This window comes from Pelmatolapia mariae, linkage group LG2, assembly GCF_036321145.2.
Source record: "Pelmatolapia mariae isolate MD_Pm_ZW linkage group LG2, Pm_UMD_F_2, whole genome shotgun sequence".
Lineage (NCBI taxonomy): Eukaryota > Metazoa > Chordata > Actinopteri > Cichliformes > Cichlidae > Pelmatolapia > Pelmatolapia mariae.
Window position 1 is genome coordinate 2,625,827 of NC_086228.1, and position 24,733 is coordinate 2,650,559.

A 24,733-nucleotide genomic window follows, 5' to 3' on the forward strand; every position below is an offset into this window, starting at 1 on the left:
TTTTCATGTGTGAGGGTGGTGGTGGGGGCGTGGGGGTATAGAAAACAAGAGACGGAGTGGGAGAAGCAAAAAGAGGGCTCCCGCCCCTTTCTCTTTCCCCTGCTACCCCAACTCTTGCCCTCTCCTCTTTCATTGGGCTGACCTTCATTTCTCTCCTACTTTTCCTTTTAATTCCCCTTTTTTCTTTCTTCGTTTCGTCTTATCTCTGCCTGTCCCTTCTTGTAGATAATGCAGACATGCATCCACACACACACACACACACACACACACACACACACACACACACACACACACACACACACACACACACAGGTGCACGCAAAGATGGTATCAGAGGGAGCAGTCGATTGAAAGCTTGCCTATTGAACCATCTGGAGACAGTAAGCAATTGTGAGTCTATTGTGACGGCACTCTCAATCTAGGTCATCCCCAAGAACACACATAGCAGACAGCCCTATAGTTAGCTTACTGTGTGTGTCTCATCATTGTGTCGGTGAGGGTTGGTGCACACTTTTCTCAAATTTGTTTTTCCTGTCTTGTTTTTTTCCCCCTTCTTCTTCGTCTTCTTCTTCTGTGGGTGGTTGTGAAAAGCTGACCAATAGATGGCACACTTACTCCTTAGCGACAGAAGCGCAAAAGCCAACAATTTGTCAACAGGATTCTTTTGCAGCAAGACACAGAGCAGGAGAGACGTGCAAAAGAAAGAAAGAAAGAAAGAAAGACAAAGAGAGACACTTGTTATCATTCTCTTTACAAGTGCCATCCCTTATTTCAACAACACTTCTAAGTTTGTTAGGGTGTAATTTTAGCTGAAATGAAACTGCTGAAATTGATGTATTTAGCTTTGTGTTGCCATAATTTTAAGCATTTTCTTTTCTGATCATAATTGCCATAATTACTGTTTTCAAACTGGATTGGAAGGCTTTATTAAATACCATGCCAATAAAGCCTATCTGAATCAGATCCGACTGACAGACTTGGGAAGAACAAGAGCGATAGTCAGACTTGGGCTGTTTTTCTTTTTAATCTCCGTCTTCTCACTCATGTTCAATTTGACAGACACACACACACTGCATATACGCACACATAGAAAAGATCACAGAGAAGCAGGTTTAACAAGCAAACGAGTCAGATTAAAAATAGATCAGTTGCTCCGTGAGGTTTTTATGTAATCTCGATGCATAATTCAGACAGGCAAAGTGCTTGCCAGTATCATCTGCAAAAAACAGCATCTGAAGAAAACAAAACGTGATCCTGTGATGACAAAAAAAAAGGACGGAGGATGATGGACGGAGAAACAAGAGAGATGAAAAGGGAGAGGTGGTGGCCGGGCTCGGAGAGGGGGCAGCGGTCAGGAGCTCTTAGAGAAATTGTGCCAAACCTCAGCACAGAGGAGGAGAGGCATGGGGGGAACAGAGAGAATACTGGAGGACAGCGAGAACTGAGAGAATATTAAAGAACACATGAAATCCCCCGAGGAAATATAAAAAAGAGGAGCAGAGAAACAGGCTACAGATGATGTTGCAGAAAAAAAGGGAGGAAAAGATGAATAAAGGCCCCCACGGATAAAGTGAGGAAGGGGGAAGAAGACGGCAAGTGAGGAGAAGAAAAGATTTAAGGGATAAGTGGCCCTGTATTCATTGACTGGTTGGGTAAAAAAAAAAAAAGGATGGTGGTGATTCATCCTTTGACAGTAAGTGGTTCACAACACAGGCAATCAGGCAGAAATACAATGCACATGCGCATGTTTTGGGAAATATTTATATATCTCAGAGTTAAAGGGTGTAAATGGATTTCTGGATGAGAGAAGGAAAGAGAAGGAAAATAAAGAGCGAGGCAGAGATGGAGAAAGGTGACTTTGCAGCGAGTGTCCCCTGACTGGAAAATATTGTATCATCATCATTCTGTTCTCTGGAACATGGTCCAAATGTTCAAATCCTCTCCCCACCCCTCTTTCTCTCTCTGTGCTCTTATGTCTCTCACCCTTTTCTGTCTCAACTCAACCTTATCATTGCCTGCTTAAACGCCAGTGTATCCCCGCTGAACCATTTGCGATGCTCCTAATTGCTCAGAAGCCGGAGAACGGCCTCTCGCATGTTGTTGCATGCAATCGCGCGCAATGCAACCAAAATTGCACAAAGAACACAAGCCCTGGTCGGCGGCAACACTTTTTTTCCTCCCCCCCATTTCGCCTTCTCCCCTGGCCATCCCGATAAATGCATATTAACCGTTCTAATTCACCACTAAATTAACAACTCTGACCTCAATTAGGGCAGTAATTGTAGACCACCTCCCCCCAACTCACCCCACCATCCTTGGTCTGCCTTTTAATTGGTTTAGGAACCCTTTTCCCAGCCTTTCCAGCCCCCCCTGCTTTCCCCACCTCATACACTCCTAAAACACACGCGCAAAAAAAGGAGCCACCTGAGAAAAAAACAGAGGCGTCTTCACTGTGTCTTTCTCTCTGTACCTCTGCGGCACAGGGGTGCAGTGCTGCTAATATTGAAGAGACTGAGGAAAAGAGCAGCATGCCGCCTCAGGTTCTCAATATTCAGGCCATTTGGGACGTTTTCTCAGAATTTACCACACAGTATCCACTTATGTAATCTATAAATAAGGCAGCTTCTCTCTCGGCTAAGTTTTGAAGGCGCTGCTTGCTGAGATCATTTAGAGCCTCAGACAGAGGAACGGGGGCGGCGGTTGGCTGCTGCCCTTGGGGGTCATATACACTGAGAGACACAATTTGTCTGCTTCTGAGTGTGTATCTGCGTATGCATGCTGAAAATTGCATGGTATTAACAACAAGCGCGCACGCACGCTGCAACCCCCGACGGGACCTCCTCACCCAGCTGATGCAACTGAACTGTAATTGACTGCAACACAAAAGGTTATGCGAGTTGCTGGCAGCTCCTACCTGCACGGCTGTGTCTAGCCGAGAGAAACGGCAACTCACTCAATCACAACAGCTGAAAATGGTTTCTTTATTGGCACCGAAATATTGAGACGGCCCGGCGCAGACGTAGCCGCCCGGCGCACGTGTGGGTGCGCGTGTGCGTGCACGTGTGTGATTGGTTAAATGAAAAGAGATGTGAATCTGAGTGATGTCCTCCTTTCTGAATCCTCATTTCCTCTTCAGATATCTCTACCCTGACCCCCCCGCTGCCGCTTTACTCCCCCACCCCCCACCAACATCAACCCACTCTGCCTCGTCTCATCCCTCCCTCCCTACCTTGCTCCTTTCCCTCTCATCGATCTGTATTAGAAACAGGATATGAGGAACTATGCTATCTTATCACAGATCAGAGAGTGGGAGAGAATGAGTGAGGACGAAAGACAGAGAAAAGAGTTCGCTGTGGAGGCCAAGAGACGGAGAAACCGAAAGAAAATGAGAGACGGAGCGAGAGGATAAAAAAAAGGGAGGACAGCAATTTCTTTTCGCTTTGCCTTCATCCATCTCCTGTTTCAAACACAGTACCAGTGAAGCACCATAGGCCTAATTGGACTAACGATTGAGGCCCCGATAAGACCCGCACTAATGAATAAATGAATGAGGAAATAAATGAATGAAATGAGCTCGTGCACACTAATGCACGAGACGGTATGAACATCGCTCAGCAGTGACATCACTGAGGATGCAAATCCTCGGTTCATGCACACATGGGTATTATTTCCTTCAAAGCATGTACTGAAGCTCAAGTCAAAGGAAGAACATCGATGTCACCACTTAAACAACTTCTGCTCCCTGCTTTGCATTACCTTTACCAGTGCATTGACCCATGTAACCCTCTGGTGCAGATGGTATAGCACCTTGTGCCTGGTCCTGGCCATGCCCTGCCCATTTTCTGGACTGGCAACGTGTGGTAAGATCCTAACCTTTATCAGTCCGACAGGCCCTGCTGCTGCGGACACACGCTCCACGTCTGATCCTTATGCCCAGGTTCCTGCATTCACCATATGCCCAATTGCGACTTCACCTCCGCACACACACACACATTAAATGCACACACGGACGCCTACGCTGGCATGAGTGACACATCCTGACCTCTAGCTGTTCCACCTCAGATCAGCAGAAGGGAAGCCACATGCAATGTGAGAGGGGACTTTGGGGTCAAGGAGGTGCGTTTGGAAAGCAGCCACATTGCGAGACCTGCATGGCCAACACAACTATCCACTTGACTGTCTTGACTTGCTTTTATACTTACTCATAAAAGAAGCAGTCTTATTCAAATAAATACAAACTTTGGCATATAACTACTTGGGAAAACAAGCATGCACTATAGAAGTTGTTCTTGCCTAAAGGACGATCAAGTTAGGAAAAAATTGCTCCTTTTCTTGTATGCTTTTACGATTTTTGCTTATTTTTAATATGACATAATGAATACTTTTTAAAACATCAATCATTTAGCCTGTTAAGAGTAGACTTTTGTATATCATGTATATCAAAAAGTGGAATTAGGTGCTTTTTTAAATCTTTTTTTTCCTTTCTCAGAAGAGTACTACAGTAGTACCTCCCATCCACACAAGGCTGGGAGCTTAAAATTAATATAAAGGCTCTAAAGATGATTGATAAGGAAAGGGACGAAGGACTAATGTTGTATTTCTAGTCCAGAAACTGTTCAATTGGCAGAACAGTAAAATCATTAACATGTGATTATGTAAGGGAGCAGTGATATGAATGCACTGTAGTGAGACACTTGTAATCGGGAAGAATGGGCAGTAAGCGATTGTGATCACTCTGGAACAGGAAGACAGCGGTGATGGATGGAAAGTGGTCGGCTCGGAGGCATGAAGGTCACGCTCGATGACAGTGCCACTGTGTGTGTGTGTGTGTGGAGTGTGGTTCTGTTGAATCAACAGACAGGGGAGCTGAGAGTAAGACTAAAAATACATCGTGTGTGCGCGCGCGCCTGTGCATGCGCGCGTGTGCTCTTACTCATTAGTGGTGACAATACCATGTGGATTATGCCACGTCGCCTGACAAATTCCGCAGATGCACACGCGCACACATTGGCGCCAAACACCCCTGCAAAGGTGACACAAGCGCCCGCTAGCAAGTTTACTCATTGCAGTCAAGGGCACACCTGTGCATGCGTGTATGAAAACAGTCCACCTGGGCGCAAGCAGTTTGACACGACCTCGATTTCTCATCCATCAAGCCAGGCTCTCCTCTCATTCCTCACTACAACGCATTTCTATCTGTTTTACCCCCCTTGCTGGATATGTTTTTGCTCTCAGAGGTTTACATCCCTTTTCTCTTTTTTTTAATCCTCTCTAACTTCTCTTTTTCGTCACCCCTTGTCCTTCACAGCCTCTCTCTGTCCTCTGTCACACTCCCTCTGTTTTCTGCTCGCTGTGATCAATTAGGAGACATTAGTCCCGCAGATATTCCAGGTGACAGAGCCCTCAGGAGGCCACGCTCTCCTTCATCTCTCCTCCTTCTGCCTCCCTTCAGTTTCTTCTCTCCACACCTGGCTGTCTTGTCACTCCTCCTCCTCCTCATCTCCTCTACTTTCCTCAGCAGCACAAACAACCTCACCCGCGCCCCCCCATCAACCAATCTCACACCTTACAGTGCTGACAGTGACATATCAGCCCTCCTCTCCTCTGTCTCTCCACTGATCTGTCCCTCCTTTTTCTTTCCCCTTTATGTTCCCCTCTGCCCCCTGTGCACCAACTCCATTCCATCCCGTTCCTTTTTCTTCTTCTTCTCTCACCCCTCTCTATCTCGTTCTCTCCAGGTTGCCATTCACAATGATGGACCTGTCTTCTCTCCTGTATGCCAACCGCTCACCTGTATCCTAGCAACCACCTCTCCTTTGGCTCAGGTGCTCCATGCGGAGCAAGCAAACAAGACGCCGGGGGAATGAAGAACAAGCACTCTCGTTTATCCTCCTCCCTCCATCCGTTCAGTCATTCCTTCACACATAAAGAGGAGGCCATACTCCGCTGGAGTTTGAAGAGGGAAAAAAACGCTTTCTGTCCTCCCTTACAAATAAACTCCCTCGAACTCACACAGACACAAATAACGACTCGCAGCTCCAAACACTTTTTTCATGCTACGTGTGTATGTTTATCTCATCCCCAAGGCTTCATTCTAACAGTAGGACACAGTAAATAAGCTTCACAGAGATACAGAGAGTCAGCTGTGCTCCTGAAACATGCAAAGTCATGTTTTTTCTGAAGATGTCGTCCTCAATTGGCACAAACATGTGTGCGCGTGAGTTTCTGGAAGATTGTCAAGCAATTTTTTTTCTTAATATTCATGTGAAGTCTGAATAAAGAAAAAAGAAGGAAAGGCAAATCATTTGAAGGCCAGCAGACTCTCAGGCACACACGGAGAAGTTAGGAGTTCTCACACACACACATATGCCAACCAGCACAAAAAATGAAAAAGTGCTGTTCAGGCACATGTGTCCTGGTGTAATTTATGAGTGGGCTCCTGGGCGGATGCCTCAGAGGGGTCCTCTTCACGCTGCATGGCTCTGGGTGCTCTGCACAATCCCCACAGTGAGCGCTGGGCCCCACGCACACATAACACACAAACAAGGTAGTACAAAATCCCCCTTATGAGTAGTGAACTCGCTGCACGATTAACGCTACAAAAAGCATGGTAAACACAAGGGTTTCAGGCTTGGCAGCACTGCTACAGCTTTGTTCTGCGTAGAAAAAACACCGGGGCAAAAACATTTCCTTACAACAGCTGAAAAGGGGCCACAGTTAGCAATAGTAATAATAACAATAAAGTATCATTTCAGCTTTGTTTCAGCTTACTGAATTATAGCCAGTTGGACAATTAAGTTTGGTGGTGAAGCATACACACACACACACACACACTATTTGGCATATAATAAAACTGAAAAATATACAGAAAGGGCTTAGAGGGAAAAATATTACACTCTATTTCCCCTTAATCATGCAATTCCATTAAAAATGCAATATTATACAGTATACTGACAGGGTATCTGGATAGCTTGCTCTTTTGTGCAGTAAATACACCAATAATAAAAAAGAAAAATCTTTTATAATATAGCTAACAATCTAATAGAACCTATTATTAAGACAGGCTGTTGTTAACAAGCTTTATGTGTCTGCAGGTACCCAAAAATTACTGATGGAGTGGTATGGAAAAAAGAAAGGTAGAAGCAAAAATTAGTCTTTGAAACAAATGTGTTTTGATTTATTTCCCCAATTAGATGTTCATTTAACAATTATATGTTCTGAAGAAAACAAATATTTGTGTCATTAAAGCCCCAGGTGAGCTCTGCGCTTCGAGTAAAAGATGAATAACGGGAGGCTTTTGGTTCTTTCTGCGCTCCAGTGCCCTTGAGTACATATGGAGAGGATTTCGGGGGGGGTTTAGGGGGTATGAGGGCAGCGGTTGCCGTCCTTCGTCCCTCTCCCTGCTTTTGTTTTGTGGCTCCATATGTGGCTGTCTACTGCAGTGTGACCGTGTAAAGCTCAGGAGAGAATGGATCTTACTGTGTGCCCTCGGCAAGAGGCCTTGATCTGCTCTGGAGGACACACACCACTACTGTCAAGGGCACTCCACGGGGGTTACACAAATCACACAAATACTGACACATGCACAGATTGGAGTGCACATGCATAAAATTCGGTAGGTCGGGATGCATACGACACACATATGGGTGCATATATCACAAACTCACTATGGACGGTTAGATCGATGTGGTCACGTTTGGATAAATATATTTATAAATAAAGAAAAAAATGATCTTAATAATATATGTAGAGAGGGTTGTTATTTCTGCTGATGCCACTCTTCCCCCCATCTGTTGACTCTGGTCTCTCGGGTAAGAGGCCAATCAGGGGCTCAGTGGCACATCTGCCTTCTTGCACACACACCAACACAGTGAAATAGACAAACACACAAACATGCACATTCATACATAATTACATTTCCTCATTTTCTGTTCCTCCTCCTTCTATTGCCTTCTTCTCTCCCTCACACACACACACACACACACACACACACACACACACACACACACACACACACACACACACACACACACACAAATGCATAGGTCTGCATTCTTTTGTCCAGTGAATGAGGTCAAGAAGGAATAAAATCCATGCCCACACACACACTCCCACACACACTCTAAGCAATGTTTTGTATTTTTTTCCTCCCTTCTCTTCACACAGATTCGCCGGTAGACAGCCCATCAGAATCTCTTCCTGATGTGCTGGGTAAGTGCTCTCCTCTGAGTATCTGCCATTCCTTAAAGTATGACTATCGCACGTTGGCTTCAGATCAGTGAAAAACATCCACTTTCCTGCTGGGTCTGTTAGGATTCCTACCTTGACTGATACCTGCTTGCAGAAACAGCCGCAGTATGCTGCGGTTTGTGTATCTTCCTGCCTCTCTAACTGCCTGTGCACTGATGCTGAGTGGAGGCCGAGGCTCCAGCTGGGGTCGATTTTGACAGTGCAGCAGTCGACTGAAGTGACAAAGCTCACGCCTTCTGAATCTGCTTTGTGTTTTAAAGGCAGGGGCTACTAACTTGACACTTTGTTGTGGAGGTGTGGGGGGTTTATGCATTTTAGGTCAGTGCGACACAGTGTGTCGACTGAGCTTGTATTTGTTCAGGAGTGTATATATAGACAAAAAAATAAAATAAAATCTGGTTAACCCTTTTCACAAAAATGTTGCTTTCACTTACCAATGAAGTAAGACAGCAGGATGGCCAGCAAGGCAGCGGCTGCGATGGCTGTCACCGCGGCACATTTCCAGCTGCAGTACTTGGACGGCTTCTTTAGTTTGAAGGCTGAGCGGGAGAAGGTGTTTCTGGGTAGCAGGCGAGGCGGTGGAGAATACACTGTTCCCGAGGTCAGGGGGTATCCAGGGGAGGAGCTACTGAAGAGAGGGGTGGTCCCTGACGATGTCTTGAACAAAAAATGCCTGAAAATGAGAAAAAGGGGTGAAAAAAGAAAAGTCAGCACACACAGAAAGACGCTTTATAAAGTAAGTGGTTAAAACAAGCTCTGCTTGAGTGCAAACACACCAAACTATAACCTAATCACCGTCTGGATGACAGGGTCGCATATGTGCAAGCTTCTGTCCAATTTACTTTCCGATGAACCCTTCCTGCCATATGGGTTTTAACATCCTGGAACTGATTGTGTCTCCAGTTCAGTGCTGTTCCAGTCCAAGGTCTCTTTTTAACCTCCACCTGCTCTGCCCTGTTTTTTTTCCTTCTTCTGTGGCTTCGCTTCTCCTCTGTTCACCCCACTTATAATTTGCGTCGTTTCTGCCCTTAATGGCTGGAGAGGATCACTGCCGTCCCCCTTTTGCTGTCCTCATTGTCCAGGTGGGGTCAGAGCTCAGAGAGAGGATAAAAGGGGGATTTGAACCATCATCCCTTTGCTCATATTACCCATTATCCTCTGCTATCACTGCACCTGCTCACCTGCTCACTCTTTTGCTGCTCCCCCTCCTCCAGCTGCATTTCCTATTTCTTGTCTTATCTTTTCTTTTTCACTACCACTCCACTATTCCTCTTCTTCCCCTCCCCCCTTTTTTTATTCCTATAATCATGTCTTTCCTTGTTCCCCTCCTTTCTTCTTTCGGATTTTCTTTTGTTATCTGACCTTGAAAGAACACTTTCGCCATAGCAAGGAGAAAGACTGCACTTGAAGACTCTTTTAAAGGACACAAGAAGAAGAACTTCAGTGAAACCTTTGTGACATCTTTTGTGGCACGCATGCACACACACAGCTCACACGGGGAGTGAGAAGCTGCCCCTACGCAGACCTCAGGTGGTATGACAGAACAAAGCCCTCAGGTGAGGTGAGCGTGATCTATCAGAGGAGAGAAGGTCACTCCACTGCCTCAGAGATGACTGAACAGAAAAATAAAGTCTTTTTGTGCCAGCTTTTTGTGGAACTTGCTTGTTTGTGTGTTTGCTAGTGTGTTTGTGTGCACATATGAAGATGCTCTCTGAATGCTCTTCTACTTTTATCTTGTGAATAATGAACCTTGGCTGCACAGACATTTCTGCAAAGAGAGGAAACAATTTTTGGCCGTCACTTCATCTAAATGCAGTGCGAGGCCTAGAGCCTGGGTTTTAAGCATTCTGTCATGATTAATGGATAATTTTGGATTATTACAAATGCTAAACTATTTCCATAACTTCTCTGTTAGGATAACATTATCCTCACAAAAAATAATTACTCTGACAGGCCAAAAAAGTGGCGAGACAATAGGACGGGGAGTAAACAAGCCAACAGTTTAGGATTTGGGTAATTATTTTACAATTTGTATGTTTTTCTCTTCCTAAATGTTTGACAAAGCCAGGGGTTTGTTTAAAATCTGACTTCTAATTTTATCTCCTGCCTAATCTGGCCAGATTCACAGGACTAAGCAGTGACTTGGTGGAATGCATTATGAAGAGGTGGAACTAATTACTACCAAATTACTACTAAGTCTTTATAAATCTTGATAAAAACAAACCAACCAACCAGTCTTGAACCCCTCATTTCTAGATGTTTTACTAGTAAAATTGAAAACAGATGCAAATATAAATAAAAACACAGTATATAAGGCAAAAACAGAGTTTGCGCACATCTAACGAGCTTGAAGATCTGTATATGACCACCTTTATTCTTGATCACAGCATGAACTCTCTTAGACAACCTTTCTTGGCATTTCTTTAAGGAGTCTTCAGGAATAGTTCCCTGGGCTTCTTGAAGGACATTCAAAGCTCTTCTTTGGATGTTAGCTGCCTTTTGTGCCTTTTCTCTGTCAAGATGATCCCACACTGCTTTAATAAAGTTGAAATAATTTTAAAAAGAAGAATATCTGAGTGTATAGAAGCCCATGAGAAAATTACCTGATGACCCACTTGACTTATCAGCTCAGAAAGCATTTTCTGGTGACTTTATGGTCTCATTCACTGGTTTTAAGTCTTTTTCAATACAGCAAAATAAATAAATAAATAAAGGGTAGCTTTAGGGTATAGAAAACCTGAGATCAGTGTTACAGTATGCATACAGTATCCTTGGTTTTCACCTGTTTTTTTCACTAACCATTACTGGCATTTCTTCTTCAGTCACCTTTCTCACTCACTATGTGTTAATAGACCTCTCAGCACTGAATCATACTTGTTGTTAATTTCTGTCTCTCTTCCACAGCATGTCTTTATCCTGTTTTCCTTCTCTCACCCCAACCAGTCGCAGCAGATGGCCCCGCCCCTCCCTGAGCCTGGTTCTGCCGGAGGTTTCTTCCTGTTAAAGGGAGTTTTTCCTTCCCACTGTTGCCAAAGTGCTTGCTCATAGGGGGTCATATGATTGTTGGGTTTTTCTCTGTATATATTATTGTAGGGTCTACCTTACGATATAAAGTGCCTTGAGGTGGCTGTTGTTGTGATTTGGTGCTGTTTAAATAAAATTGAATTGAACTGATCCCAATAACATAATGGTGAATAATGGATAAACCATAAGCTCTACCCCGTAGTTTAAATATGGTCACATGGGGTTTCAAAAGTCCAAGATAATGATGGCTAAAATGCCAACAGTAGTCTGCAAATCAGTGGGTGACATCATGACAGCCCCGTCTATCTTTTATATGTGGTCGAACAAAACACAAAAATCCGAGGTTGCCGGGTTTCTCTTTGACAAGCTGGAGTAAAGCAGATTCCAAGTCCCCAGCCGCGTGCTTTCTCTCTACCTCCACACCATGACAAATGACTCATTCCTGCACAGATGTGTGTCTGAGTTGTCCTCTTTCTTCTGCAGCCTGCTCTCTCTTCTTTTCAGACTAGTCTAATGGGACCAGTAATAACCCACCACTGTTACTGGACTGGATGATCTCTGTTTAAAAAGGTGGTTCACTGCACTTTGTGGTCTTCTATCCTTTTGATCACTGCTGTTTCATAACAGCATGTCCGCTCATCTGAAAACAGTTGGCAAAAACAGGTGACATGCTCAGAGCATGAAGATTTAGTTTGGGAGCGCTGTTCCACTCTCTATCAATTATTCAGCCAGTCTGTGCTTTGTCTCTCTCTTTCTCTCTCATCATTTCAAGCCACTGATTGTTGGACTGCTATCTCGCTGGATTTTTTCCCTCTTCCATCGCTTCTCTCCCTGTTCCTCTCTTTTAGCTGTCAGGTATGGCCTGTGACTCCAAGAAAAAAAAATAGGCAAAAGAGAGAAAAAAAAGCTGAAGACAGAAAGAGGCTGAAAGAGCACGAGGCGATGACACGCAAAGAAAAAAGAGGTTATTGTCTAAAAATACCACATTCTCAGTCTCGCCAACATCAACACATTGTTATGCATTGCATAAACCTATATGCTCTGGCATGCATGCATATATGCTCAAACACACACGCGTGCCGTCCAAGGTCAAGTGGCTCATGTGCTCGTTTCAATTCATTTTCACAGCTGCTGACTCACTGTGATGGCAAGGCCAGCGGTAATTAATGGCGATACTCAAATAATGCACGTGTGAGCACAAGGAGAGGGTGAGCTGCTGAATTGTTTGTATTCTGCACCACACAAAGCGTATGATTCGATGTGCTGGTATGTGTTTGAACTTAAGCAGTGAAATCATTTCATTCCCTGGCTTTGTTGTTTGTGTGCAGAAGCTCCGCTGTGAGCTTGGTGTGGGATGGGAATATGTCTATGGGCCATACTAATTACGAGTAGGAATGGAAAGTGTCTAATGTGCTCTGGGGAGGTAATTGACATTGATTTATGTTGCTGAGGACTATGGAGGGGTTCTATCATAGCAGGCAGCCGGCAATCACAACTCTGTATCATTAGGCTGGGGTGTGTGCGTGTGTGCGCTTGTATTTGTGTTTGTGCTTTTGTGTGTGCCTATTGTAGGGTTTTTGACAGGGGTCCAGCGTGGAAATGTCACACATAATTAGAGAGAGCTGACAGAGATTCCCTTAACCACCGCTACCTCGCTGTCATGCATTCTGTCTTATATATGCAACACACATCCATACAGAACATTAGCCAAAACTGACTCACACACTGACACACAATTATCCGGGCTCACACACAGGCGCCCACCCACGCACAGTAAAATATAAATTTATGTGGTTATTCTTTCATGAGATTGCCCCGTATGTGCTACCGAGTGTTTAATTTTCATCCTTGCGGAACAAACAGTGACACAAGAGGGGAAGGATAGGCAATGGAGATAAAGGCTATAGATTAGAAGACAGAGAGAAGACGAGAGGATGTGTTTTCACTCCGTTCCAACCCCGCTCCCCATTGAGAGAAAAAGAGGACCTGGACAATTAACCACAGAACAGAGAGCATGCTGGGTAATTAGCAGGAAGTCAAAGCTCGCATTCCCCTTGAGCGAACAAACACACACAAGCTTTGTGCATGCTTGCACACATGCACGCTCTTCATATTCTCAGCTCTCACAAACATGCGGTTGCTTAGCATAGCACTTTCAGAGCCATCATCAGATGTAGAGAACAATTAACGGAGGTCGACACGGTATGGGGGTGACTGAAAAACAGTCAGATCTGAGAATGAAACAAAGAGCCCAGGGAGAGGAAGATGCTCAAGGACGGAGTCGTGAGTATTGCTACCTGCTACGATTGTAGGAAAAAATTGTGTGCAGATGAATACAGTAGATTGGGATTCATTTGCTTATTGTTGTGCAGATGAGGAGAAAAATTCAGAGGGCTACTAATGTTCATGAAAAGCAAAAATAAACAAATCCGGCCTGATTATGTATATATCTCATATTTTTCTTTTTTCCTGGCAAACTAGGCGCTGTACTGGGATTTGATCCATTTTTTAATTCTGTTAAATGAACATTTGAGAGATCCTTTTTAAATGAAGCCAGTTAGGCATTGGGTCATTGACTTTATATAAAAACTGGACGTAGCCTCTAGCCTCTTAAAACTGCATTCTTTCTAATGACCAGCAGGAGGCAACTTCTGTGGGTAAAACGGCACAACTAGTGTTGGGTGGAATGTGTTTGCAATGCATTACTGTAATCACATTAAATTTTTCAGCAATGCAGTAATGTAATGCATTTCTGTACAAAATTTGGCAATCACATTACAGTTGTTTCTTGCTTAGGATATGCTGAACGTTTCTGTTGATAAGCACTGTTGTTTTTGCTGCTGTTAGCTTCTGTTAGCCGCTATTAGCTTCTGTTGGCCAGCATTAGTGAAACTATCTTTGAAGTGGACTCGGACACTTAGTGATAAAAGTCAAAACATCAAACTTGTTTATCAGATTAAAAGTGTGATTTTTAGGACACTTGAGCATAACATTAGCTGGTATAACGCTAGCTTATAACCAGCTGCTGCTGTTGTTTAGCCGACTTTTGTCTGGACATGGTCGTTTGTCTAATCTGCTGACAATAAGTAACTGTGACAATATTGGAAATTAATGAGTATGTTATGCATATGTTCTTGTCATTGAGGTGAAGAGGAAGACAAACAAATATGTTGGGGGAACAACAAACTGGTGCATGCTCCTATGTATTTTTAATGGATTATGTATGAGAATGTGTCAGTTTGTTGGAAGATGTAATTACACACTAATCAATGTATATTTAGAAGTACAACATTTTTGTTTTTGTTAAATAACATAAAAAAATTACTGAGTGTGTAGCTTTAATGTATGAATACGAGGTCATGTCATTAATAAACTTGATGTTACACAGCTCTGTGCCTGTTACAGTAGTGCGTACAGTATTTGGAACAGATATACTGCCTCTCCTCCTTCTTCACTGGTTGTTGTTCCAACAGGTAACATCTTCGTATCTGTCCCCACAGTAATGCATTTGAAAGTAACCGGTAGTAACTTCCACCCCTTCCTTTCCAGCTCCTTCCAGATAAATTGAGATGCCGCATCCCTCTCAGTGATCTTATTCCGCCACCCCCCAGGGTTGTGGCCCACAGAGGAGCGTGCCGGGGTGCAAAGGAATATCCCGAGATCACGGAGATTGAACCTGGCATGAGCCACCCATAGGGGCTCAGAGGGAGCGATTGGAAATCAGATGCTTTCACACAAATCGTGCACACACACACAAGCACACGCGTGCGGTCGCATTCACACAGAGAAATGTATTCTGTCTCTGTGTTTCTCATTCACACGCACACGCAGCGGCACCAGCCATCTATAGTCATTTATCTCACACGGGTAAATGTATCCATGTTCTACGGGCCTCAATCTCCCTCTTCTGCCTTTCTATCTCTCACACACACTCCCCAAAACAATCTCCTTCAATCACCACCTCTCTCCATTTCTCTCCCTCTCTCTCCTTCTTTATCTCTCCCTCCTCTACCGTAAACCATTCCTTTCCACATTCCCCCGCCCTCTCACCTCCCACTCTCCTGACTTATATTTCTTTGCTATATAACCCCCCCCCCCCCTCCCCCCCTCGTCTGTTTCTATCTCTCTCTGTCTCTGCCAGTCATCCAAGCCCTGGGGTGTTCTTAGGTGATCAATCTTCATCCTCTCACCGCTGTCACACTGTCGGGTCAAGCCAAAATGCATGTGCACACACACGCAAGCACGCACGCACGCACGCACGCACACACACACACACACAATGCATAATGAGTGGACAACAAATGCCAAGATTTACATATGATTACAGTGGGGAGCAGTCTGATTTTAAAAAAACAAAAAACAAACACATGCTTGGATGCAAATACACACACAAGCGTACACACATACACTCCCTCCCCTCACATGAACAGGTTGCTCATCATTTCCTATAGCTGCAGGTTATAATGAGATGGAGGACAGGCTCTGCCAGCACAGGGATGGTGTGACTCGCTGGCTCTGCCTGGCTGGCTCCGTCCCAATCACGAGCTCCAGCAACTCCAGCAGCTCAAGCCAGCACACCCAGCCTCCACCATAGCCTGGACTGGAGAGGAGGGCCCAATCTGGGCTGGAGGGTGGAGCTGGAATACACTGTGTGCTGCTCTGGGCTCCATTCACAGCGACAGGCTCTGAGCCATGCCAAACCCCACCACCTGAACATGACCAAATACTGGCACTGTAGAGGCCTCAACAGTGTGGGCGTGTGTGTGTGAGACGCTTCAAATCTGCAAAGATAGCAGTCGTAAGGCGAAAAAGGATTTATAACTTTAAATACATTTTATTTTCATTCTACATCACTGGATCAGAAATTGCAAGAAAAACAAATCGTCCTTCACCTCGAGTGATGTTGTGCCAGTCACGTCAACATGACAACGCAGGCCTAGAAGAAGAAACTGCTAGTGGAAACAGCTTCTTTTTAAAGGTGTACGTATTCTTGTTCCTACCCATCATGCATACAAGCACAATGTGTGAGCACAGGTTGAGCATAGACCTGAGATCAGTGGGGATGAATTAAACATAGCCAGGCCTCATAAATACTGCACAGGTCCAACGCTCTGGGGAGTTTATCCAGGCCCATCAGTGCTGGAAGCCTCAGCACCCAGCAGGAGAAACACAAGTACAGCTTGCAGAGTAAATGCTCAGAGACTGACCACGCGCATGCGAACAAGCATGCAGGCAGTCTCCCTCTCACTGCCATGCTTCATGAATAGTAATACCCTGCATGAATGCTCTGTTTTCCTGGTAAGTGTTCTTTGTGTACTGACAACCCCCCCCACACATGTGTAGAGTGTGTGAAAAGGTTTGTATTTCCTGCTTCTTCACTCCAGGTTGCATGCATAATACTCTTTTGTAAGGTGTCCTGTTTGGGGATGAGGTAGAGAAGGAAACTGAGCAGCACACTTTTATGAATCACAGCCTGGAGCCATTGGCTTTTCATTTGAAGGTTCATATTCTGGTTTAGAAATAATGGAAATGTGTGAGATCGTGGTTGCTTTGGGAACTAAAACAGTGCAGATACAGTTAGGTCCATAATTCGTTGGACACATTTTGTAGTTTTGCGTCTGTACGTCACCACAATGGGTTTTTAAAGCATACAATCAATAGGTGATTAAAGTGCAGACTTTCAATTTTAATTCTGGGGCTTTTACAAACATTCTGCATTAACTGCTTAGGAATGACAGTAATTTTTAAACACAGTCCCCCATTTTCAGAGGCTCAAACTGAGAAACTAACAATTTTAAATACAAGCATAGTTATTAGTACTTGGATGAAAATCCTTTGCAGTCAGTGACTGCTTGAATTTTAGAACTGTGGACATCACATAAATGCTGTGTGTCCTCCACTGAGATGCTCTCCACTTTTTTTGCAGCCACCTTCTGTTGCGTGGGTCTCTTTGAATTCAATTTCAATATTTATTAAGATCAAGAGAATTCTCTTTTTGGCTGAGAACAAACGACTGACTTTGCCATTGAAGAATTTTCCTGTGTATGGGTCATTATCCATATTACGGATGTACCTGAGCTGTTCCTTACCCCTTCTACATACTATGTTTTCTGGCTCATCTGGTCTTCTTCTTCTTGAGTATAATCAGAGTTTTACACTTTATTTTTTTCTTAATCATGGAAATAATTCTGTGATTGTGCACTGTACTTGTGGTCTCCCAGGTCTTTTTGGTGCCAGATGTACCAAACTGTTGATCTGGCCACTCCTAAACTTGTTCCTATCTCTTTGATAGGTTCATTTCGTTTTGTTCAACCTAATCATGGCAACCATATTTGCACTGATATTTGTTGATAGTGAGAAAGTATAAAATGCAAATTCAAGATTTTGAATCAAGTTCAGCTATTATGTCTGTAAGAGAACAGGACTTATCTGGTCGTGCTGATGTTTGTCACAAACACACAATTATTTCTGGGACTCTGAAAATGTCTCAAAGTTAATGCGAAACATTGTAAAACCCTTGCTAGTGTGCACTTTGATCATATATTTGACTTAAAATCCATTGTGTTGGTATAAAAGAGGAAAAAATCCAGAAATTGTATCTTTGTGCAACATATTGTGGACCTAATTATGGACGTTTAAGAGACAATTAGCTGAACTGTATTATTCAGACAATTCATGCAGGTGCTCCACTCTCACAGTGCCTATGAACTGATATCCATATCTCAGGGTTCCATAACTTTTATAACAAGAATGCTAAATATACAAACTCATCATGGTGGAGACAATCAGTGATTTGTTGAATTAAAAAATAAATTGGTGTTAGGTGGGTGTTAAATAACAAAAAATAACAAGGGACAACGGTCAAAGCAGCATTTTAAGAGCATATACAGGGTCAGTTAATTCCAGTGCAATTGCAATAAGTGGTTTCACTTGTGGAGGCAGAGTAGTTTGTACAGCGCTCTGAGGTGGAGTTTGTAATGAAATTTCACAGGCTTAGATCACGTTTTAAAACGTGGATTCTTTTTAGGTTTGGTGAACACAGCTTTGTAGACTGGAGTTAATGAATATTCTGACTGTGATAGGTTTGTGTTACAGCTGGAGAAGTGTCTACATTTTACTTTTCCACTTTTCGGTGTTAAAAGCTTTGCTGACCTTTAAAGGAATGGTGATGTCAAAGTGGACCTTTCATTTTAAAGCTGGGATGGGTAGATTTTTTTTGTTGTTGTTAATGGTCCAAAATATTTTAAAAAAGACAAAAGTTTTTGATTTGTTTATATGTAGATTTCAAGAAAAAGCAGCTGATGAATGGTTAAGTGGAATGTTGCTAGTAATTTGCTAATAACCACTAAGCTGGAGCCTAAGCAAATTATTATTAATTAATTAATATTAATTGTCTCTGTTCTTACACAAGAATGCAAATATTTAAATAATAAATATCTACAGATTTTGGGGCTATTGTACAGTGGCTCTGAGAGTCCAACATAACATTAGTGTTTTTTGGGTATACAATGACATGACAGAGCAGTTGCAGAAGTCACAAGCTAAAAATAAACGGCTAATAGCCAACATAGTATTATATTACTCTATGTCAGTAGTCCCCAACCCCCGGGCCACAGACTGGTACCGGTCCGTGAGTTGTTTGGTACCGGGCCACGAGAGTTGAGGCTCGGGTGTGAAACTTATAGTTTTCAGGGTTTTTATTGTTTTTTATCGTTATTTTTTTTGAATCAATTTATAATTAACTCTGTTTCCCTGGGTCTTTTCCCCTGTGTTATGAATAAATCTTCCTTTTTTTGGTACCAGTACTGGTTTAATTTTGTTGTATTTATCCGCGGCACCTTAAAGGCCGGTTTGTGAAAATATTGTTGGACATAAACGGGTCCGTGGCACAAAAAAGGTTGGGGACCGCTGCTCTATGTGACGTAAACACACATTATCCTACACATCCTCTGCTTCCTATTAGCATGTCTCAGTGCAGTCCTTTGCATGCTTTGCTTCCTTTCACTTCCGCAGCTGATCCGTCACGTTATTGTGTCCCCAGAAACGCTTCTGTTGTGTTTTGTGAGATTTTGTTTTTTTATACTTCCAATGTGTAATTTTATATTTCCATTGTGTTTTTTTCTTAAGCTCCAGTGTGTTTGACCTCTCAGGGCTGCCATTTCATTAACTCACAGTAAAACACAGACTAGTTAAAAGGCTCCCAAAAGCTTGCCAGCAGTTGCCACGGCAAAAAAGCTTCGACAGCTTATTACTGGCTAGAGATAGCCAGTGTTATTAAGACACTCTGTTACAGGTTAGCTTGTCAGCCACAGCAGCTTACTAAATAGTCACTTCATCACTAAGGTTACAGCACCATTTATTTCAAGAGGACATAGTTTTAAAAGTGTCCATGGCCCATGGAGTCTAATATTTTTTTTGCCAGTCTGCCAAGACCTTCCATTGATTTGTTCCCAGTTCCCTAATTGCCTTCCTTTTTAAGTTCTTAAGTATTCTTTCATTTTTAGTGTAACAAGTTTTGTGTTATTCCTAGTGAGTGAATAGTTGTTATTTTACATCATGGCCAAATACACCACAGCTTCTTTCTTTCTCTGCTAACACTTCTGTCTGACACCGCCACACTGAGCTTACAGAAATGTTGCTGAATGGACCTGACCTTTCATTCCTCACTATTGATTACTCAAGGCTTATTCAACTGTTGTGCTTACTGTAAGTGGCTCCAGATAACGGCGTCAGGTAAACCTGTCAACAGAAAAACAATCCAAAACAAAACAGAAAATATATACTCTGACCTGGTCTCCAGCGGCACGTTACTGTTAAGCACCCAGCTGTCTTGTAACTGGACAGACTCAGGGGTGGTCGGACCATCTCCCGTCCCCGGAGCGGGCGCGTGAATGGGGTTTCGTCCGCCTCTCAGGGTGTTTCTGTTCAGGCTGTTGGCAGACTGGTGGGACAAAGTGTGGTGGTTGTGCGGAGGGGGCAGTGGAGGTCGTAGCGTGGTCTGACTCTGGTGGTTGGCAGCCCCTGGAAGAAAACAAGCACAGAGACGAATTTGAGAAAAACACTTCTGTGTGAAAATAGAGTCTCAGATCAAAGGGATCAAGGACTCGGTTCCAAAATGCTACAAACCCAAAAGCAGAACAGAAATGTTATTTGATATTTGGTGATTATTTCGCAGTATGTCAAAAGCAAAGCTCTTCAGCTTGCAAATAACTTCATTATCATTCCATTATGTACTACTTTTGCCTCTGCAATCATTTGGTTCGGAGTAGGTGTCATGTTTTCCAAACGGTCGATAACTTATTTGAGAAGGAAATTCCAGCTCAACAGATACGTGGAATTTGATAATCATCTTCTTACATTTTGATTCACGTTTTTCTCCATTTTGTCCATCTTCATTTTTATCCACTCCTCTCTCTCCTTGTCTTACTTTTACGCTTTCCCTCCAGTTTTCTTTTCCCCCCCAAGTAACAAAAAGATGCGTGTGAGCAATATTAGAGCACTCAGCACAGCGTGCGCCCTCATCTCTTGCTCTCAGACTTGGGGGAACATGTCAGCTAGAATCCAATACCAGCCCTTCCAACAATGAGCTAATGGACTGTTGAGTGAGAGAGCTGAAAAACAAACCCGGATGACTCAGACGAGAACACCCATTCACACATCACAGTTCTCTCCCCTCCCCCTCTCCCTCTTTCCATGAATCAGTGGGGGATTTGAGCCCATCTTCATCGTGCGTGTGTGTGGGTTTGCACGGGAAAATCAATAAACCACATACTATACGGTACAGGAGATCTTAACATACTTTTTTTGTTGCCAGCTGCTTAAAAAATTACATATCATGACAGTGCAAAACCTGCACGTCATTTATGTTTCACGCAGCTTTACGACATCGTTTGCTTTTTCTTTTATCGATGCCACGCATCAGACTTTCATCATTACCGAGTATGGAGGTACATTATGAGACTGTTTACTTTGTGCGTCGTCTTTCTCCAATTGATCAAAGTTTGGAGCACGTACACACACATATGTGTGGGGTGAAAACAACAAAAAAGCAACTGCTTTGTCAAGCTGCGTGATCACACTTGCCCTCCTCCATATGTCATCTTCTCTTGGATTTGATAAGAAAAGAAACAGCGTGCGAGAGGAAGGGAGAAGTGTGGATGTGCTGAACTCTCCTGTCTGCTCTTCCGCTTTGATATTTGCCTGTTCATGTGTGTTGTGTGCATGGCGGAGGGAGGGGGGGTGATGACTTTTGACAGATAGAAACCAAATCAGAAGGCAAATGCATTTTGCATCTACATTATGCAAATGCATCTTTCTTTGTTTTCCTGGATGGGTGTTTAAGGGGAACCCGGCTTGCTTGCAACTCCCATTGTAATGACAACCAGTTTGCGAGGTGACCTGATTCCTCTGCGATACCGCGGGGACGCAGGTGTCACCGCCGTGGCTGGAGAACAGATGCTCGTGAAAGGAGAGAAGGGGCGAGAAGGGGGAAGGAGACTGGAGGCAAAAAGATGGGGCCTGACCTCTGCTACACAGGAGAGACGCTAAACATCTGTTTGTGCGTGCAAAAATGCTCTTGGGAGAAACAGATACACATGCGTGCATGCAATCACCCGCATACATGCAGCCACAACACAGCCCGAAAGGCCATCCTTCTCTATCATAAACTCTGCACGTAAATTGATATTAAAGCATGCGGTGGGGTTTATTTCTTGTACTTCCCTCCTCCTCCTTCCTATACTGCCCCATTTCTTGCTAAGGACTGTTTCTCTCTCTTTCATCTTCCTTTTATTTGCATTTTCCTTGTGTCCCTTTGCTGAAATGTAAAGCACTTTAAGATAAACCTTGTTTGTTAAAAGCACTTTATAAATAAAATTAACTAGACTTCCCCTCCCTGCAATGTCCCTATAAATGTGAAATAACTTGTACTGCACCCTATCTGCATAAATACTTTTATATAGTGTACCCATATCGACAAAAGCACACACACATTTAAAAAACAAAAGCCGTATACTGGGGGGGCACGCATGCAGGCATGGACACAGTCCCAGTGATGCAAAAAATAAAACTAGGCAACCCCACGCTCACTAGACCAGCCTGCTGTCTCCCATGTTTAAATCTGCGTACAAAAATGCATGCCTTATGCTTTTGTTCACTTTCTCTCCCATAAATATTGAACAGGCTTTTCATTCAAATTTGGATGAATAATATATGGCACACCTTGTATGGAAGAGGAATACTTTTTTTTTCCAGCCCTACTTTTCCCACAAACTGCTGTAGCCTGGGTGCGTGAATGTGGTAAAATCTTCTATGTGTATGTGTGTGTGTGCAGACACACTCCAACCACCGGAGAGGGTTTTCTTCAAATATCCAGCCACTAAATTATGTTGCGCAGGTATCGAGTCACGCTCTGTTCTGTCTGCAGAAACTTGCATCCACCACTTTGTAATAAGTGCATTTTGCTTTGCAGACTCAAAGCAAAAGAGAAAAAAAATGCTAATCCTGTTATCTATCATTCAGCAGCAAATTCAATTGCACGTCTCCAGATAATGTCAGAAAAATGTAAATTCGGAGAAAAGTACTGCCTGTAATTCTATGCATTAACTCTCTTCATAGCCTACTGGGACCGCCGCGACTGTCATGTTCTGTCGGGCTAACCGAACTGAATTGTTACATGATAGAATGCGATTGTTCCTTTTATTCTTCGCTGAATCAATATTTGCTGAATAAAGTGGATAACGACTCATTACTAATGCTCTGCTTGTGTTGTTGTAGAATGTGCTGCAGCGAAAAAAAAGAACAAGTTTTTTAAAGAAAGCACTATTCTTCCACAAAGTCCCTCAACCTTTGGTAGAAGTTCAAGAAAGAAAGAAAGAAAGAAAACAAAACAGAAAAGAGAAGAAAAATCTCTCTAGACGTGCTACAAAATATTTATGATCAGAGACAAATTGCTTTCTTTTTTCTGCTACAGCACGGGAGATTGATGTCAAAGAAATTTGTTCTCATGCAGACTTCAAATCCATAAAAAAAACAACCCAAAAAAACAACCCTTAGAGCTCGCTGGAGAAAACACAAACATATTGAGAAGTGGGGTCTGCCGGAGGAGCAAGGCCGAGGTACAAGGCTGTTTTTTTCATACATGCAGAGAACCGAAGAAAACATTTGCGTTTCTGTTTTGGCCACAAATACACAAACGCGAGTAGCCACTGGAACAGAGGCGACGTGCAGGAATGAGCAATCTTGAGCTAAATGGTTCTAATAAATTAAGATAGGGGACTTAGTCAGATAAAGTATGTGGTTTCCAAACTACAACCCGCAGGTAGGCTAATAGGAACAACCGTTTTACTAGGAACCTGGTCTGATAAAAGACCAAACATGCGAAAAAGGAAATGGAGCAATTAGTGAGCAGCCAAGCAGATCACTTTTTATTCCACTTTATCTTTTCCTCCTTTCTTTTCCCTCTCTTTCACTCGCCAGTGTGAGTAAACAGAAAACATTTACTTGACAGCTCTTGGTTTTGTTTTGTTTTTTGTGGAGAAGCTCTGAGCCCCCTTCCGACTGCTGTCGAAGCCTGACCCAGTTTATTCTTGTCCAAGGTCCCCTGCGACCGGAGAGAGAGGGGGACTATAGCTGTAAGCTGGTGCGTTTGGCTCGGGCTAATCCCTGGAAGTTCATTATGCTCGCCAATTCAAAGCGGCCTCATTCAGCAGAAGAGCATTAGCCTGTCTGCTAACCTGTAAAACACACTTCAGCCAGAGGAAGGGCCTCGCCACATCATATTAATCTCACAGTGTGTGTGTGTGTGTGTGTGTGTGGCCAACTGGCAGCAAGAACCAACCAAGGCAGTTTGTTTTGCAGCCTTGGATGGGTAAACTGTTTATTGACATTTTCTGTGGTTAACAGAGAAAAGTCACGGGGCAGGATGTGCATCTGTGTGTGTGTGCCTGTGTGCAGGACAGAAATGCCCATTCAGCAGTTAAAAAGGGATCATTGCAGGGCTCAGCTCCCACCCCTCGCTCCCTATCGTCCCTCTATCCCTCTCACTCCCTCTGTCTACCCATCTCTTTATTTCACGCCCCATATCTCCACTGCTTCCACTTTCCTTTTTTTTTCTTTTTTTTTTAAACTGCTGCACCAACCTTCATTGTTTTTCATGCACCTTCCCTTCCAATCTAATTGCCATGCTCCCCGTGTTTTTAAGGGTGGTATATTCCCATGTGTTGCTGCTTCATGCGTCCTCTATCTGAGAATGTCACATGCTCCTCATTTGTCATTCTTCTCAGAGCTCTGAGGCTGAGCATGGAAGGAGAACTTGAGGTGAAACACACACACACACACACACACACGCACACACACACACGCACAGCCTGACAAAGGAGCTTATTTCTCACTAAGGTTTTATTGTACACCATTGCACACACTACAACAAACACGTGTTGGCACAAAGAGGAGATAAAGT

At 43.5% G+C, this 24,733-nt stretch overlaps 1 protein-coding gene across 17 annotated transcripts in view; it reads right to left on the minus strand.

The window, feature by feature from the left end:
* The window catches only part of tenm2a (teneurin transmembrane protein 2a), a 215,261-nt gene that overhangs the window by 36,021 nt on the left and 154,507 nt on the right, over positions 1–24,733 (minus strand). For all 17 annotated transcript variants that reach the window (XM_063490233.1, XM_063490224.1, XM_063490215.1 and 14 more), the window contains 2 exons: positions 20,064–20,295; positions 8,685–8,923 (listed from right to left, as the gene is read on the minus strand). In XM_063490233.1, coding sequence (XP_063346303.1) covers positions 8,685–8,923; positions 20,064–20,295 — 471 coding nt within the window. The remainder of the gene's footprint in view (positions 1–8,684; positions 8,924–20,063; positions 20,296–24,733) is intronic.